Source organism: Phyllobates terribilis, unplaced genomic scaffold (assembly GCF_046119375.1).
Source record: "Phyllobates terribilis strain yellow unplaced genomic scaffold, ASM4611937v1 Scaffold_5__5_contigs__length_657084704, whole genome shotgun sequence".
In the NCBI taxonomy this organism is placed as follows: Eukaryota; Metazoa; Chordata; class Amphibia; order Anura; family Dendrobatidae; genus Phyllobates; species Phyllobates terribilis.
Genome location: NW_027362765.1, coordinates 563,694,009 through 563,708,980, shown reverse-complemented (window position 1 = coordinate 563,708,980; position 14,972 = coordinate 563,694,009). Strand labels below are relative to the sequence as shown.

The 14,972-nt window shown below is 40.1% G+C and overlaps 1 protein-coding gene across 2 annotated transcripts in view; it reads left to right on the top strand.

The window, feature by feature from the left end:
* The window catches only part of GRID1 (glutamate ionotropic receptor delta type subunit 1), a 1,896,881-nt gene that overhangs the window by 1,787,906 nt on the left and 94,003 nt on the right, over nt 1-14,972 (top strand). For both annotated transcript variants that reach the window (XM_073685862.1, XM_073685863.1), the window contains exon 14: nt 11,924-12,090. In XM_073685862.1, coding sequence (XP_073541963.1) covers nt 11,924-12,090 — 167 coding nt within the window. The remainder of the gene's footprint in view (nt 1-11,923; nt 12,091-14,972) is intronic.

Genomic DNA, 14,972 nt, shown 5'->3' with positions numbered 1-14,972 from the left:
GAAATGCACCCTGGTAGATATTGATTTAGTCAACGGGTGACATTGTCTGTGACATGCTGGTTTAGCGCAGGCGACTGGGCAACTGGCACTGGGGGACTGCGACGGCCATCAGCTTTTGGAAACCGTCTGTATCTACCAGGCAGAAAGGCAGCACTTTCATGGCCAACAGATTTGAGATGGTGGAGTTCAACCTCTTAGCTTTGTCATGGGTAGGATGAAACAATCTTTTACGTGACCACAACTGCGGGACCAAGGGCGGGCTGTGATGCTGAAAGAGGGCGGAGTACGGTAAAACGGACAAACTGATGGACTGTGAGTGAGGTGCAGGCAGAAATGTTATAGTGGATTGAGAAACGTGTGGTGTGTTCGGTGAAACAAACACAGCAGTCATGTCCGCTTCCGTTACAGCTGACGGGCTCTCACTCAGCCTGACTGGAGCGGGTAGAGAACTGATTGCCAATACTTGGCACGGTAACAGAGGAGGAGTAGGAAGAAGCAGAGGATGTGTTTGATGTGGCAGCTGATGGTTGATGAGGTCCGCTGGTCTGCATTTTAGCGCAGTGAGATTCCCAGCGTAACGCATCTTGTGTGCGCATGTGAAGGTTCATTCATGTAGTAGTCAAATTATTGCACCTTTTCCCTCTACTGAGTGTTTCCTTGCAAAGTGTGCAGATAACATGAGCCGGCTCATCCTTTTTTTCTCAAAAAAGGCCCAGGCTGGGCAGCCCTTGCCACCCCTGCGAGCTGCAGACACACGACCGTTGCTGGCCACAGCCACAGTTTTGGCTAAGGATGCAGTGCTCCTTGTGCTTGCATCACTATGTGGCTGCGCCATAGGGCGGAAGGTAACCTCATCATCTTCCTCCTCCACCTCCTCAGATGAGCCACTCTGCTTCATTACTCTAGGTTCCAACCAGGTAGGATCTTCAACCTCGTCATCATCCAATATGTTATCCCATTCCTCAGAGTGACCCTTCTCCTCTTCCTGCCCTGACAGCACGGTACAGTCCGCATGAACCTCAGGTATCTGAGTCTAATTAGGATCACCTCCCTCCCCAGTTGTTAACGTCTGGTGACGAGGGTCAGGAACTTGCTCGGATCCTACTCCGTCCTGCCCTGAATCCAACGTAAAAAAAAAATTGGGAATCGGTGCAGATGCTTTCCTCTTCTTCTTGACTCTGTGAATGCTGGAGTACACTTCTGATACCCATGGTATAGAATGGGTGAAGAGTTCTACAGACTCGACCATCTGTGGTTCGCTAGAGTCAGTTCGGCACTTGGACAGTTGTGAGAGAGGGGGAAGCAAGGGTACTTGGGGTGCCACCTCTGTGGACTGTACTCTGTGTGATGTTGAGGTGGAGGAAGCAGAGGAGAGGCCACTTGAAGCAGTGCTTGCCATTCACTGTAGCATCTGCTCTTCTAGCCCTTATCAACAAGGCGTATCGCTGTGCGGCTGCCAAAGAAATGGAGTGGAGTAGCCCATCCAGTAACAGAAGTTGTCAGTTGTCTTTGGATAGTACATGACGGTGTTGGTTCACTAGTGCTTTCACTAACATTACCACCTACCCCACATGTACCTTGAACACCAAGCCTATTCCTCCTTCCACCATGACCTCTCTTTTTCCCTCTCATGTTGCTCAGATACTGTAGTAGGAGCACGCGATTAGCAAAACAAAATTAGATCTTTTCCTCTGCAACAGCTCTGCACACCCCTGCATTTCAGCGGCACTAAATGACAAGGTAAGATATGGCTTGCTGTATAACGTTACTAACCGAACAAAGTATTTTTTTACTGTGGATGATGCCTATATAACATAGGAGATTTTCTCCAAACTATTTCAAACTGAGATGTTCCTGCTGTAAAGTGTTCGGAACTGAACAAAGTATTTTTCAACTGAGGATAATGCCTATAAAACATAGAAGATATTCTCCAAACTATTTCAAACTGAGATGTCCCTGCTGTATAACGTTTGGAACCGAACAAAATATTTTTTTTTTACTGTGGATGATGCCTGTATAACCTGTATAACATAGGAGATATTCTCCAAACTATTTCAAACTGAGATATCCTTGCTGTATAACATTAGGGACCAAACAAAGTATGTTTTTTACTGTGGAAGACGCCTGTATAACATGGGAGATATTCTCCAAACTATTTCAAACTCAGATCTAGCCTGCTGTATAACTTCAGCAACAGGAAAAAATAGATTTTTTGACTCTGTACAAGCTCTGAATTCAGCTGAATTTCACTGCAACTAAAAGGACTCGGTGGCTTATAGCAGAGTGTGACACGTTTGCGACAGAAAGAAATATTTTTTGGACTCTGTCTAGCAGCAGAAAAATTTTTTTTTTTACTCTGAAAACAGTTGAAGTTCACAGCCACTAACGTAGTACCTAACACATAGCAGAGTGTATGACGTTTGCCACACAAAAAAATCGTTTGTGGACTCTGCCTAGCAAGACAAAAAAACTATTTTTTTACTTAGAAAACAGCTGAGGTTCACCACCACTAAAATAGTAGCTGAATTTTAGCAGACTGTATCACGTTTGCCACACAAAAAAATCTTTGGAGGACTGTGGCTAGCAACAGAAAAATTTTTTTTTTTACTCTGAAAACAGCTGAATTTCACCACCACTAAAAGCACTAGTTGGCTTATAGCAGAGTGTATCACATTTTGCCATACAAAAAAATCTTTTGTGAACTCTGCCTTCCAACAGAAAAAATATATTTGTTTTACTGTGCATACAGTTGAAGTTCACCCACCAAAAAAATGACAAACTGGGCTAACACAGCTTGCACTATCACATTAGCAAATGAAAAAAAAAGTTTTTTGTGCTCTGCACTCCGAAGCTCTGCACTGACAAGTTCTGCAGATAGCTGAATTTCAACCCCACAAAATCAAAAACTGGCCTACAAGGGCTTGCTTGCTTGCTTTATCACATTAGCAAGTGCAAAAATAGATTGAAGGTCTGCATTGAGCACAGACAGTACAACCGGTGCACAACACTGTTCTATGCAATAGGCCCTGCTCTTTCTGTCAGAATCTCAGTAATTGCATGAAAACAAAAACAAGGGCTGCAAGGTCGATTGAACACAGCACAGGACTTATCTACACTATCTGACCTCCACAGACGCGCCCATCTATCTAGCTAATATATCTCATTGCACTGGAGCTGGGTGCAGGAGCAGCATTTGACTCCAACAGTGATATGCATAAATGACGCTGAGGGAACATGGCCAGTTTTTATATGGAGAGGACATGTGATTTCAGCAGCCAATTGCAGAAGCCCTTGTGTCTGGGACACTGCGGATGCTTCCTGCGCTCTGATTGGTTAGCTGCGCTTTCCTTACTTAAAGTTACCGCCTACAAGTAAAAAAAAAAACAGTGCTCTGCTGGCTATCACCAGCCCCCCCACTCATCTGCCAAGTTTCCCCGCTCATCATACACAAGCACTATGCTACCAAAACTGTAAAAAACGCTGTAGTTGCCCCGCAATCACGTAACTACTGAAATTTGCTTAACATTACCTATTTTCCCGAATTTAACATATTTTCCTCACATTTCCGATCATGAAACCGAATGTGTCACATTCGTGTCGAACTTAATTTGGAGATCGGATTTCGAACATATTCGCTCATTGCTACTCCTTAAAAATGGGAAATTATTTTTTTAAATCAGACCCTCTATGTCTCCTCAAAGGGGTATTGGGGTTTTTCCAAATTTTGGACAGGCCTTGAAGTCACTGCATACGCTATAACAGTAAAGGAGACCTGCTCCTTAATAATGGGAACAACAAAGCATAGCCAGCTGATGGGCTTCTAACAATAGTGAGGGCCGACTGCTGGCCCTTTAACAATAGTTAAGGCCAACTGATGGCCCTATAAAAATAGGCTTTGTGGCTTTTAGAGTCCCTCCCTCATAAATGAAACAGGATGTGTCAGATCATGTCTCACACCACATGGGCAGATGAGGTAGTAAAATGTTAAAATGACATTTACTGGTAAATGTATTTTTCACCGTTGAAAGCAATACAAAAGTGCAAAAAGGCAGCAAAAACTCTACATGTGAACATAGCCCAAGGTATGGAGGATTATTTTTGTTTTTGGTTATTTATTTTTCCTTATATACAAGTCATAACCCTGGAAAGGATGTTCCTTAACATTTTTCCCAGGAAAATCCATTTTGGTTTAGTTATTGAATGTTTTATTGTGAGCCCGTTAAAGTGGCATAATACTCTGACAACATTGTTCACAGCAGTGACCTGGGAGTCAGAGAAGCTTCCAGGGATCTTCCCCATGTGGTTCCCATGTCATTTGAGCACTGTTTCCATTGATTTCGTCAATTTTGAGGCCCTCTTCAGACCTCCAGGGGGAGGCCGTCGGAAAAATGCTCGAGTTTCCCATACATTACATTGGGCTTGTTGCTTGGGTCAAGCATCCAAGCATTCCAATTTGCTAAATCAATTTGCAACAAGCACCCGAGCATTTTAGTGCACGCTCATCATTAGAAAATATCTCTACTAAGGCACGCTTAGCTGTGGGATGGAGGGGTGAGCCCTTCTGCCATTTAGGCGGCTGATCCCAGTGTAGGAGAAAAAGAAGCGACATATTTTAGAAGGCGTTGTGTGGAAGGAAATCGAAGGAATAGGATCGAGACTGGGGACTTGGAAGGATGGATAAACATGTTACCATTGTGGGATCTATCGCTTGGATTTAAACTCTCTTAAAGGACTTTGCTACTGGATACCTGTGCTTCCATCCTTTTACCTGTCATATGGAGAATTGTGGACTGAGACAATTGTAATTTGGACATTTACCTGGAATTGCTGTATTACCTTGGATATAAGGAATAAAATATTGTTAACCTGCCTAGGTGATTATTAAAAACCCACAAAACTCAAATCTTTACAGATACAATATTAAGCCCTAAGTTGTGTCCCTTAGTTAGGAGTGCGCTCTAGAGCAGAGCTCTTACCATACCTACAGTATGATGGCACCAACTGAAGCCAGCTCCAATCTATGCTGTTTAATGATTTCAATGCCACTGTAAATCACTGATAGCAGCATTTAAATAAAGTTCGCATTAGCAATGCACATACTCACCAACTGCCATTTTTCTTTCACAACATGATTGCTGGTTGACAATGGATTGTAATGGCAGCCTGGTGCCTGCTGAAAGCCATCTTGACCCTTTTGTGAAGACCCAGTCCATGATTAGTCTTCATAGTAAAACATAAATTTGTGTATACCTGTAATATATTCGTACTGTAGTATACACACTCCTTAACACTTAAATTGCAACTCCAAAAGGAAAAGTGTTAACTTATAGAAATCACAGTTTTTCTTTACATGCTAAAGATGCAAATCGCCTCTTCAGAGAAAAAGAGGACTTGTACTCTATAGCGCCACCTATTGAAAGCAGCAATCCTACAAGTCACAATCAACCCTTTAACGAGTCGTGCAATATGACTTAGGATAAAAGCCAAATCAGAATCTCAATTTGCAGACACGATGTTTCGGGGCTGTTGGCCCTCGTCAGTGCACAGTATGAGAACTGATTTGGCTAGGTGAGAGGCCCTGGACTGAGGTCTTAGGGGTAACATTTCTGCATATGGAGAGTGACACACCAGCTCTGGCACGTCAAGGTAAGGAGGCTTATTCGCCATGCAATGCTCCTCTGGGAAATTTAATATGCAAATCGCCTCTTCAGAGAAAAAGAAGACTTGTACTCTATAGCGCCACCTATTGGAAGCAGCAATCCTACAAGTCACAATCAACCCTTTAACAAGTCGTGCAATATGACTTAGGATAAAAGCCAAATCAGAAGCTCAATTTGCAGACACGGTGTTTCAGGCTGTTGGCCCTCGTCAGTGCAAAGTATGAGAACTGATTTGGCTAGGTGAGAGGCTCTGGACTGAGGTCTAAGGGGTAACATTTCTAAGGGGTAACATTCTAAAGATGTAAATGATGAAGAAATGTAAGCAAAATTTTCAAAATATGGCAGCTCTCTTTGTAATTGCCAACCAATAACATCCCAGATGTGCTCAATGGGAGACAAGTTTGTAGACGCAGCAGGCTATGGTATCATATTTAAGCAATGTATGCTGCTCACAGTAGCATGATGAACATGCAGATTTGTGTTTCCATGATCATAAACATGTCCTAGGACACTTTGGTCATTACACTGGTTCATCGACTAAATCAGTGTAAGAATGAGCTGCTGGTGTCCCTTGATGAAAGACAACTATCCATCTGCCATATATAAAGTTGTGCTCAAAAGTTTACATACCCAGGTAGAATTTTCCTTTCTTGGCCTTGTTTCATAGAATATGAATGATAACAGAAAAACTTTTTCTCCACTCATGGCTATTGGTTGGAGTGTTTTCTCTTTTTAAATCATAATGACAACCAAAACATCCAAATGACCCTGATCAAAAGTTCACATACCCCAGTTCTTAATACCGCGTATTGCCCCCTCTAAGATCAATGACAGCTTGAAGTCTTTTGTGGTAGTTGTGGATGAGGTTCTTTATTTTCTCAGATAGTAAAGCTGCTCATTCTTCTTGACAAAAAGCCTCCAGTTCCTGTAAATTCCAAGGCTATCTAGCATGAACTGCGTCCTTGAGATCTCCCCAGAGTGGTTCAATGATATTGAGGTCAGGAGACTGAGATGGCCACTCCAGAACCTTCACTTTGTTCTGTTGTAGCCAATGACAGGTCAACTTGGCCTTGTGTTTTGTATCATTGTTATGTTGGAACGTCCAAGTACATCACATGCGCTGCTTCTGGGCTGATGAGTGCAAATTTTCCTCCAGTATTTGCTGATAACGTGTTGCATTCATCTTTCCTTCAACTTTTACCAAGTTTCCTGTGCCTTTGTAGCTCACACTTCCCCAAAACAGAAAAATGAAAGGCCTTGTTGACCTCTCTCCAAAAGTAACGTTTATGGTTGTGGCCAAAAAGTTAAATTTTGGTCTCATCACTCCAAATTACCTTGTTCCAGAAGTTTTGAGGCTTGTCTCTGTGCTGTTTGGCGTATTGTAGGCAAGATACTTTGTGGCATTTGCGCAGTAATGGCTTTCTTCTGGCGACTCGACCATGCAACCAATTTCTCTTCAAGTGCATCTTGAAACAGCCACACCACTAGTTTTCAGAGTCTTGAATTTCAGCTGATGTTATTTGTGGGTTTTTCTTTGCATCCAGAACAATTTTCCTGGCAGTTGTGGCCAAAATTTTTGTTGGTCTACCTCACCGTGGTTTGGTTTTTATAGAGCCCCTGATTTTCCATTTGTTAATCACAGTTTGAACGCTGCTGACTGGCATTATCAATTTCTTGGATATTTTTTTGTATCCCTTTCCTGTGTTATACAGTTCAGCTACCTTTTCCCATAGATCTGTTGACAATTCTTTTGCTTTCCCTATGACTCACAATCCAGAGACGTCAGTGGCTGGATGAAAGATGCAAGTGTCTGTCTGGATTCCAGAAACTCACTCAGCTTTTATGCACACATACTGATTGCAAGCAAATAGGTCACAGGTGAGGATGTTACCTTTAGTAGCCATTCAAACCTATTTGTGTCAAATTCTGTACATGTTATCAGGCCAAAATCTCTAGGGTATGTGAACTTTTGATCAGGGTCATTTGGATGTTTTTGGTTTTCTTTAAGATTTAAAAAAAGAAAACATAAAAGTTGACAATAAATGGCTTCACCCAACCAATAACCATGAGTGGAGAAAAAGTTTCTTTGTCAGCATTCATATTCTCTGAACCAAGGCCAAGAAAGTAGAAATTCTGCCGGGGTATGTAAACTTTTGAGCACAACTGTACCACCCTACACTATATTTCTAAGAGTTGGATTGGTGTGATGTTTCCTCATGAAGTCCTTTTTATGACATTGCCCATGTGGTATTTAGACCAATCTTTGCCCATCATTGTTTCTAAGACATTAACTGGGCTAATTGCTGAAGAGGATAAACATCCATTCCTGCCTCCATTGCCTTCTTGCTCTGCACAATGATAGCCTTTGAAAGTGGTGGCTTGAGTTCAATCTATCAACTGTAGCTGGATGTAAGGCTCAAACACATCTGGGACATCATTGGTCAGCAATTGCAAAGTAGGCTGCCAGCAGTGGACCTTGATGATTTGTATGTGTAAGTTCATTCATAGGTGAACATTTCTCTTCATAACAGAGTGGGTGAGCTTGTTTTGGTAAGTGACAGACTACCCCTTTGGCCTAAATTGTATATGGAGTAAATATTTGAAATCCTCAAAATATGACACAAAATTCGAATTGTCATAGATTTTAAACTCGCGTCAGATAACACTATTAAGCTCCCAGGTGAGAATAAACTTTATTCCTCCTGCGATCTGTCGGCTTTCAGTCATACAGGCATGCGAGCTCAGCCAAATTTTTGACTGACAATCAACTCTGCAGAGCATCAGTACAGAGCCAACTGTCACTTAAATTGTCGGGGTGTTCTTACAGTCGCCACTCACTGTTCACTAAGCAGTGACTGTAGCTGCTCCGGCATCCTCCTGGGAGAAATAAAATTTATTTTCTCCCAGTTGTTGGACTTCCAATAAGGTGACTGGGCACCTTTCTAATGCTATTATCCAACAGAATAACCCCATATTCACAGGTTCTCTTTAATGGAAATTTGCTTGAAGAATTTTGTTAGATTTCCAGAATGTGAATTGGACATAAAGGGGATTTTGATTACACAGCTTTATTAATCAGAAAAACTGTGGAGTTACAGGGCTTAGGCCGATCACTTAGATTACATAAAGAAAAGAATCCTCAGATTTCATTTTAATGTATTCTATGATTCTAAAGTGATTTGGCAAAGTAAATAATAAAGAAAATTATTTTGGACAATGATGTGCTTTATTGTGGTTGTTAAACAAAGGCAACCCTTTTTCAGATTAAACGTACATGATTCTTGCTGTAGGGCCATTTAATATGCTGTCTTGCTTTTGGCTATACAGTATCTTGGTCACTACAGTGGAAATGTAGTATTACATGTATTTATTTATGTACTTTTTATTTATTTTACTCACCTATATAGCAGCATTAATTCCACAGCACTTTACAGGCATTGTTGTTCCCATTGGGGCTTACAATCTAAATTCCCTATCAGTATGTAGTTTGGTGTGTGGGATGAAACCTACGCAAATATGAAGAGAACATACAAACTCCTTACAGATTTGTAAACAATGACCAACCTATTAAGTATGATAAAAAATAAGTTTAAATCCCGGATAACCAGGGCTAACCCAGAAAGCCTACTGGAGTCATATTAGAAACAAAGAAAACCAAGAGTGGAACTGGCTTAAATAGAAAATTTATTTATTATTCACTGTGTATGCAATACCAAATTTAAATATCATATGCATAGAAAAAGGGACAAGAAAGTGCAAAATGCCTAAACAAAGCCTCCAAGATGTAATGCGTCTCATTCATATGGAGTGGAGTCACTATGGCCATTAGAAAACTATGTAGCTAGTCAGGGGTTAATATACAAAGTGCTCCTACTGACATCAGATCGCACTCACCACTAAAGTAGTGACCTGAGTAGATACAAAAGGCTCAACTGCCATATGGTAAGAAAGTAATGAACTTACCACACTAACAGGTCAAAACTGAATGGGAATGCAGAGGGGGGGCCACAGGGTAGCTGGCACAACTCGATGGCTGTTTCGCTATCACAGCACAGCTTTATCAAGAAGAAGTGTGTAGAAATGTTTGTAGGACCTTATTAAATACCCCCCATATTGATCACATGGGTGGGTCATGTGACCGGGAGGCATCAGATGTTAGATAGCAGGACCTGCGGTGGCGCATGCGCGGCAGAGCCGACACCGCGCACGTGGATCCCAGCCATCATGCCCCCAAGCTCGTCATCCAAGGCACAAGAAGTGCCTGGAGTCAGCTCAAGGAGGGTATTGATAGCCAGATCAACGCCCGGGGCCAGGAAGCCGCTGCTCATGCGCGCAGCGATCATTGCTCCTCATCTCTGTTCACTAATGTTATATTATATAGCCTAATCCTACCAAAGGTAAGGGGGCCAATCTAAACACTACCCCCCAAGGGTATAATGAGACAACACATGCAAAAACATCATCATATCACAGTTGCACATATAATTTAACTGCTGTACACAGTCATATAGTTCATGCAGATTTTCACGCATTAATCCATCAAAGATTCAAATCGCCTCCAGGCCGGGAAGTTCAAAGTACATGTGTAGTCCACATAAGACCCCCCAGGGGTCAGGAAAAAAATAACATGGCAGGTTAACATCGGTCCTACAAACTCTGTAAAAGAAAATAAAACCAATATGAAAATAAAATTAAAAGCAAATTTTAACGAAGGGGATTACGAATGCAGAAAGCATCACGCTAAAGAAATTATAGTATAGGGGCCCCCAGAGGAACAGGAGAACATTCCACAATCACAAAAATGGCGAGAAGACCAGGCTCTCATTGGGGCCCGCGGAGACACCATGTCCAGAGTTGAAATCCACCTGGCCTCTTTTTGGGCCAAAATCTGCTTATCATTGCCTCCACTGTTGCCTAAATGTAAAATATCTATACCTCGCACCCTCAGGAAGCTGGGGTCACAATTACGGAATTTGTGAAAGTGAAGCGGAAGCGTTCTCAGTTCCCGGGGGTCAGTAACCGCACTGGCCCCGCGAATGTCTCCCACGTGCTTCCAAACCCTCACTCTGAGCTCCCTGGTGGTCAAACCAACATAGTTTAGTTGGCAAATACAAGTTGCATAGTATATGACGTGGGTAGAATTCCTTACAGATGTTGTCCTTGGTGGGATGTCATCCCATGATTCCAGCACTGGAAAGCAACAGTGCTAACCACTGAGCCCATTAATCTCTCTTTTATATGGATTTTATAGGGCTGATCTGAGCAATGTTAGCCCTCTGACATTCATTTGGACCACGATTGTCTATAAAGACAGCACCCTTTATAGTATCTTCTAAGGTTTTGTTTTTTAGTTATGTAAATAAAAATAACATGTACCTAACTAGGCTTTAGAGAAAACATCATGTTAGTTTTTGTGTTCTGCCTTCAAAGGGCAATAGTAGAGGTCATTGTAAGCTGTACCTTTTTATTATATGTGCTTAATAAGAATTTGTAGAATAAGCAACTCATTAATTCTGGTAAAGCGTGAAAGAACAAAACATGTTGTATATGCAAACTTTAAAGCTTTTTTTCCTCAAAAGAACTATTTGTTTTGTGGTTTAGCTTTAATTTTCTTTTAGAATTAGTTGCCAAGCATATTCTTTATGAAGTAATAAGAACAGTGCTAAACAGAATAATCCTTTTTTTATTCAACAAGATTTTTTTATTCGTTGCTAGGAACAGCTTTCCTTGTTTGATAAAGCAGCCTATACATTCACATAATTCATGCCACTGGTGATGGATTCCTGTTCATGCATTATTTATGCAAATGTACAGCAAAGTAAGCCAGGGCCTGTAAATTCACATTCTTTTGTGCTTAATCCTTGAGCCATCTGTTGTTCTGTACTTATTATTTATCACATAAATGTAAAAAAAAATAATACTCTGATAAAGTCATGATTACTTTCAGCAAACGGCATAGAAGGCGATATACAACATCATTTCAATGAAGTTGTATATGAAAAAAATTGCGATTAATCCAATTTAGAGTTAAGTATAAGCATTTTCTTCACCAAATTATAAATTACGTTTGATCAAAATCAATGAAAAACAGTCATTCATAGGAAAAAATCCCATTGTTAAAGCCTTCACTTCTGATTTTCTTTGGGCTTTGTGTCATTATACAATTTTCTTTATTCTTGTCTCCCAATTGTACTAAAACATAATATATTCTTAACATTTGTTGTATATGTTTTCTTTGTCTTTTTATTATCCCTTACTTCCAGGCAAAGAAAGGAAACTATGCATTCTTATGGGATGTGACAGTAGTGGAGTATGCAGCGCTCACAGATGATGAATGTTCAGTGACTGTCATTGGAAACAGCATTAGTAGCAAAGGCTATGGAATAGCTCTTCAACATGGCAGTCCGTACAGAGATATTTTCTCCCAGAGGTAATAGCCGTCTACTTCTATTTATTCGTGGGTTAACTTCTTGTATTTTGTTTCTGGCATCAGCACACACACACCTTTCATATATCCTAATATGAAAGGTGAACAGATCGTAAAGTGGCAGTAATAGTAAGTAACACAAATCTATGTTTTCAAATGCTAAATAATGTCTATAAAGGGTTTGAGATGATGAATTAACTAAATAATTTGAGAATGTAGCATAAACTATAATGAGTTTACTGTTTTCATGCAGTTTTTAAACATTTGATAAGCACAAAATATCATTAAAAAAATCTATCCTATTTAAATAATGGGGCTATGTCTGAGGAATACTTAGGCAGGATTTTAAACATCTCTGACAGAAGGCTATAGTGTATACCACTGAATATGTATTTGGATATGTTTTGGCAACTTTAACAGGGTTCTTTACAGACACAAGATCCTCTAAACAAGGCAGGCTCATGGTGGCGCTGCAGTAAAAGGCTCATCAGTGCTGTGCTAAATAGCAGGAATAGGAGGGGGATGTAGTAGACCTGTTAAATTATCTATAGCATTGAGACAGAAGTAATCAGTTATTATCATAAGCTACCCAGGAAAGGTGGGATCAGCAGTTCCAGCTTCAGATAAATCAGTGGTCATTATCAGCCACTTCCAGTAAAGGAGGGACCAGCAGAAGCAGCCCAAGCTTCAGGAAAATAGGTATTCATTATTATCAACTATCCAATAAATGAGAGATCAGCAGTACAATGTTTGGCTCTATTGGGAATTACAGAAAACCAGATGCTGTGGATCTACAGGGTTGAATTTGGGTGATCGTTCATTGGCTGTCCTAAGGGCTGTTTTTTGTCACCTAACCAACCTGTGGGGATCATCACTCTGCCATGTTCTCTACTGCACTATACAGCCCCAAAATTGTGTATATAGCCTGATGATGCATGAGCAATGGGGTAGCCATTGTAGGCTGTCCCAAGTACAGCCCCTTGCCCTATTTTTCAGTATGTCCTTTGCTAATTTTGTGTAGTTCACTTCAGATTCTTAATTTCTAGCCTATACAATACAACCTCATCCTTCCAGGAAGGCAATAGGGAGCATAAGGGCTGTGGCATGGAGTAAATCAGATGATGTGCCCAGACCAATCCTAAGAGGTGCCCAGGAGAAGGAGGGTCCTCTGTTTGTAAATCCAAAGTAACCAATGATAGTTGCATGAAAAATAGAGAAAGAAGATCAAGTTGAACACATGCACTTATCTCTCCACTACAGCTTAGAAAGGTTTTAAGAACAGCCAAACCTATGCTATTATAATTATGTACAGTAGAATTCTTGTTCAAATTGTGATCTAGTCTGATAGGAAAGAACCATAGCGTTTGACTCTTTATTTTCCTTTACTCTCTGTTCACATCTATGATAGAAGTTATTTTTGTAGGTTTAGTTGCAGTTTTTGTTATCAATATCAGAAAAAATAGAGGTTAGGGTAAAATGATGTATTACATTATAAATTGTGTGGCCTTGGTGTCTTGCCGTGTGACAGACCTGATTCTCCTTCATTTTTCGTTTTCTGCTTCTGTGACTCTACTAATAAAAGCAAATAAGCTGAGATATGAAAAGGCCATAAAAAATTAAGTTTATTTTAGATCAATATTTTTAATTCTACTGACAACAGATCATGTTCACTAATAAAAATTAATCGAATTGATTTAGTACAGTACAGTGATTTATATGAAATTTTTAGCGACTTTGGTTTTGAGACATTAAGACTGCATTGTACCTCTATAAAAATCACAACTAGTGATTATTGTTGCAGTGCAACTGTCACGTTAGCATCACCATGACCATGGTGAAAAAATTCAAACCTGCTAGAATTCAACACAACATTGCAATTTTGGTGAGAGGTGAAAGTCTCTCAGTAACCTAATCTTATAATTTTAATTTCTACAAAAATGAATACTCAACCTGCAAATCAATTTCTTTAATGCATCCTAATGGCTGGAGACTACTGCAGATATGATTTATTCCTTATGATGAAATATTTATTAGAAACTGTACTATTTAATTTTGAGATTCTAGTTCAAGATTCAAATATTTCTGTTTTATTTACTTCCTTTAACTGTAATAAGGTTTACCTTGTGTCTAGGATGTATTTACAGGTGGCCAAAACTTTTACCAACATCATCTTTTATATTAAGAAACATTACAAGGGTTTTATTTTTGTTACAATTTTTAGCAAGATAGTTAAAATATAACATTTATTAGATATGTATAAAAATTATCTTTCAAATAAAAAAAACCCCAAAAGAGCCAAATATTGAACCCTGGGTCTTCTGAAATTACCAACAATAATTTATGATGGTGTATACCTGCGAATCACACCTCAAAATGTCAAAAGCCAAATGTGTAGGGTTTAGAAAAAATCAACCTCCATTCATCCAGAGCATGGAGTTAAACACTACCTTTACTAGTATCAATTGGCATTTTTAGTAATAACAATATATAGGGACACCATATATGCGCTCAAAACAACTAGGTGTACAAAAGAGCCTCCCATATGCCCTTTAAACACAGAAGGTACCATGGATTATAGAATAGAATCCAACATGACATCTACTCAAAAAGGTACCGTGGATTATGTCAGGGAAAATCAACAAAGCCCCACTGAAAGTTTTCTATGGGTTATTGTTATATCAAACAAAATGAAACAATCTCACCCAATCCTAAAGTGCATCATGGCTTGATTCATCCTGGTGAAATGTCATCCTAAAATTCATGACCAAAACATACTGGAGGTATCCTGCTCCCAACGCGTTTCCTCCTAAAGTAGATTCATCAGGGAAACTGAAAAAGGGGGCTGAGGGTCTCCACCATTTCAATCAGCCCTTATCCTCCTTTCA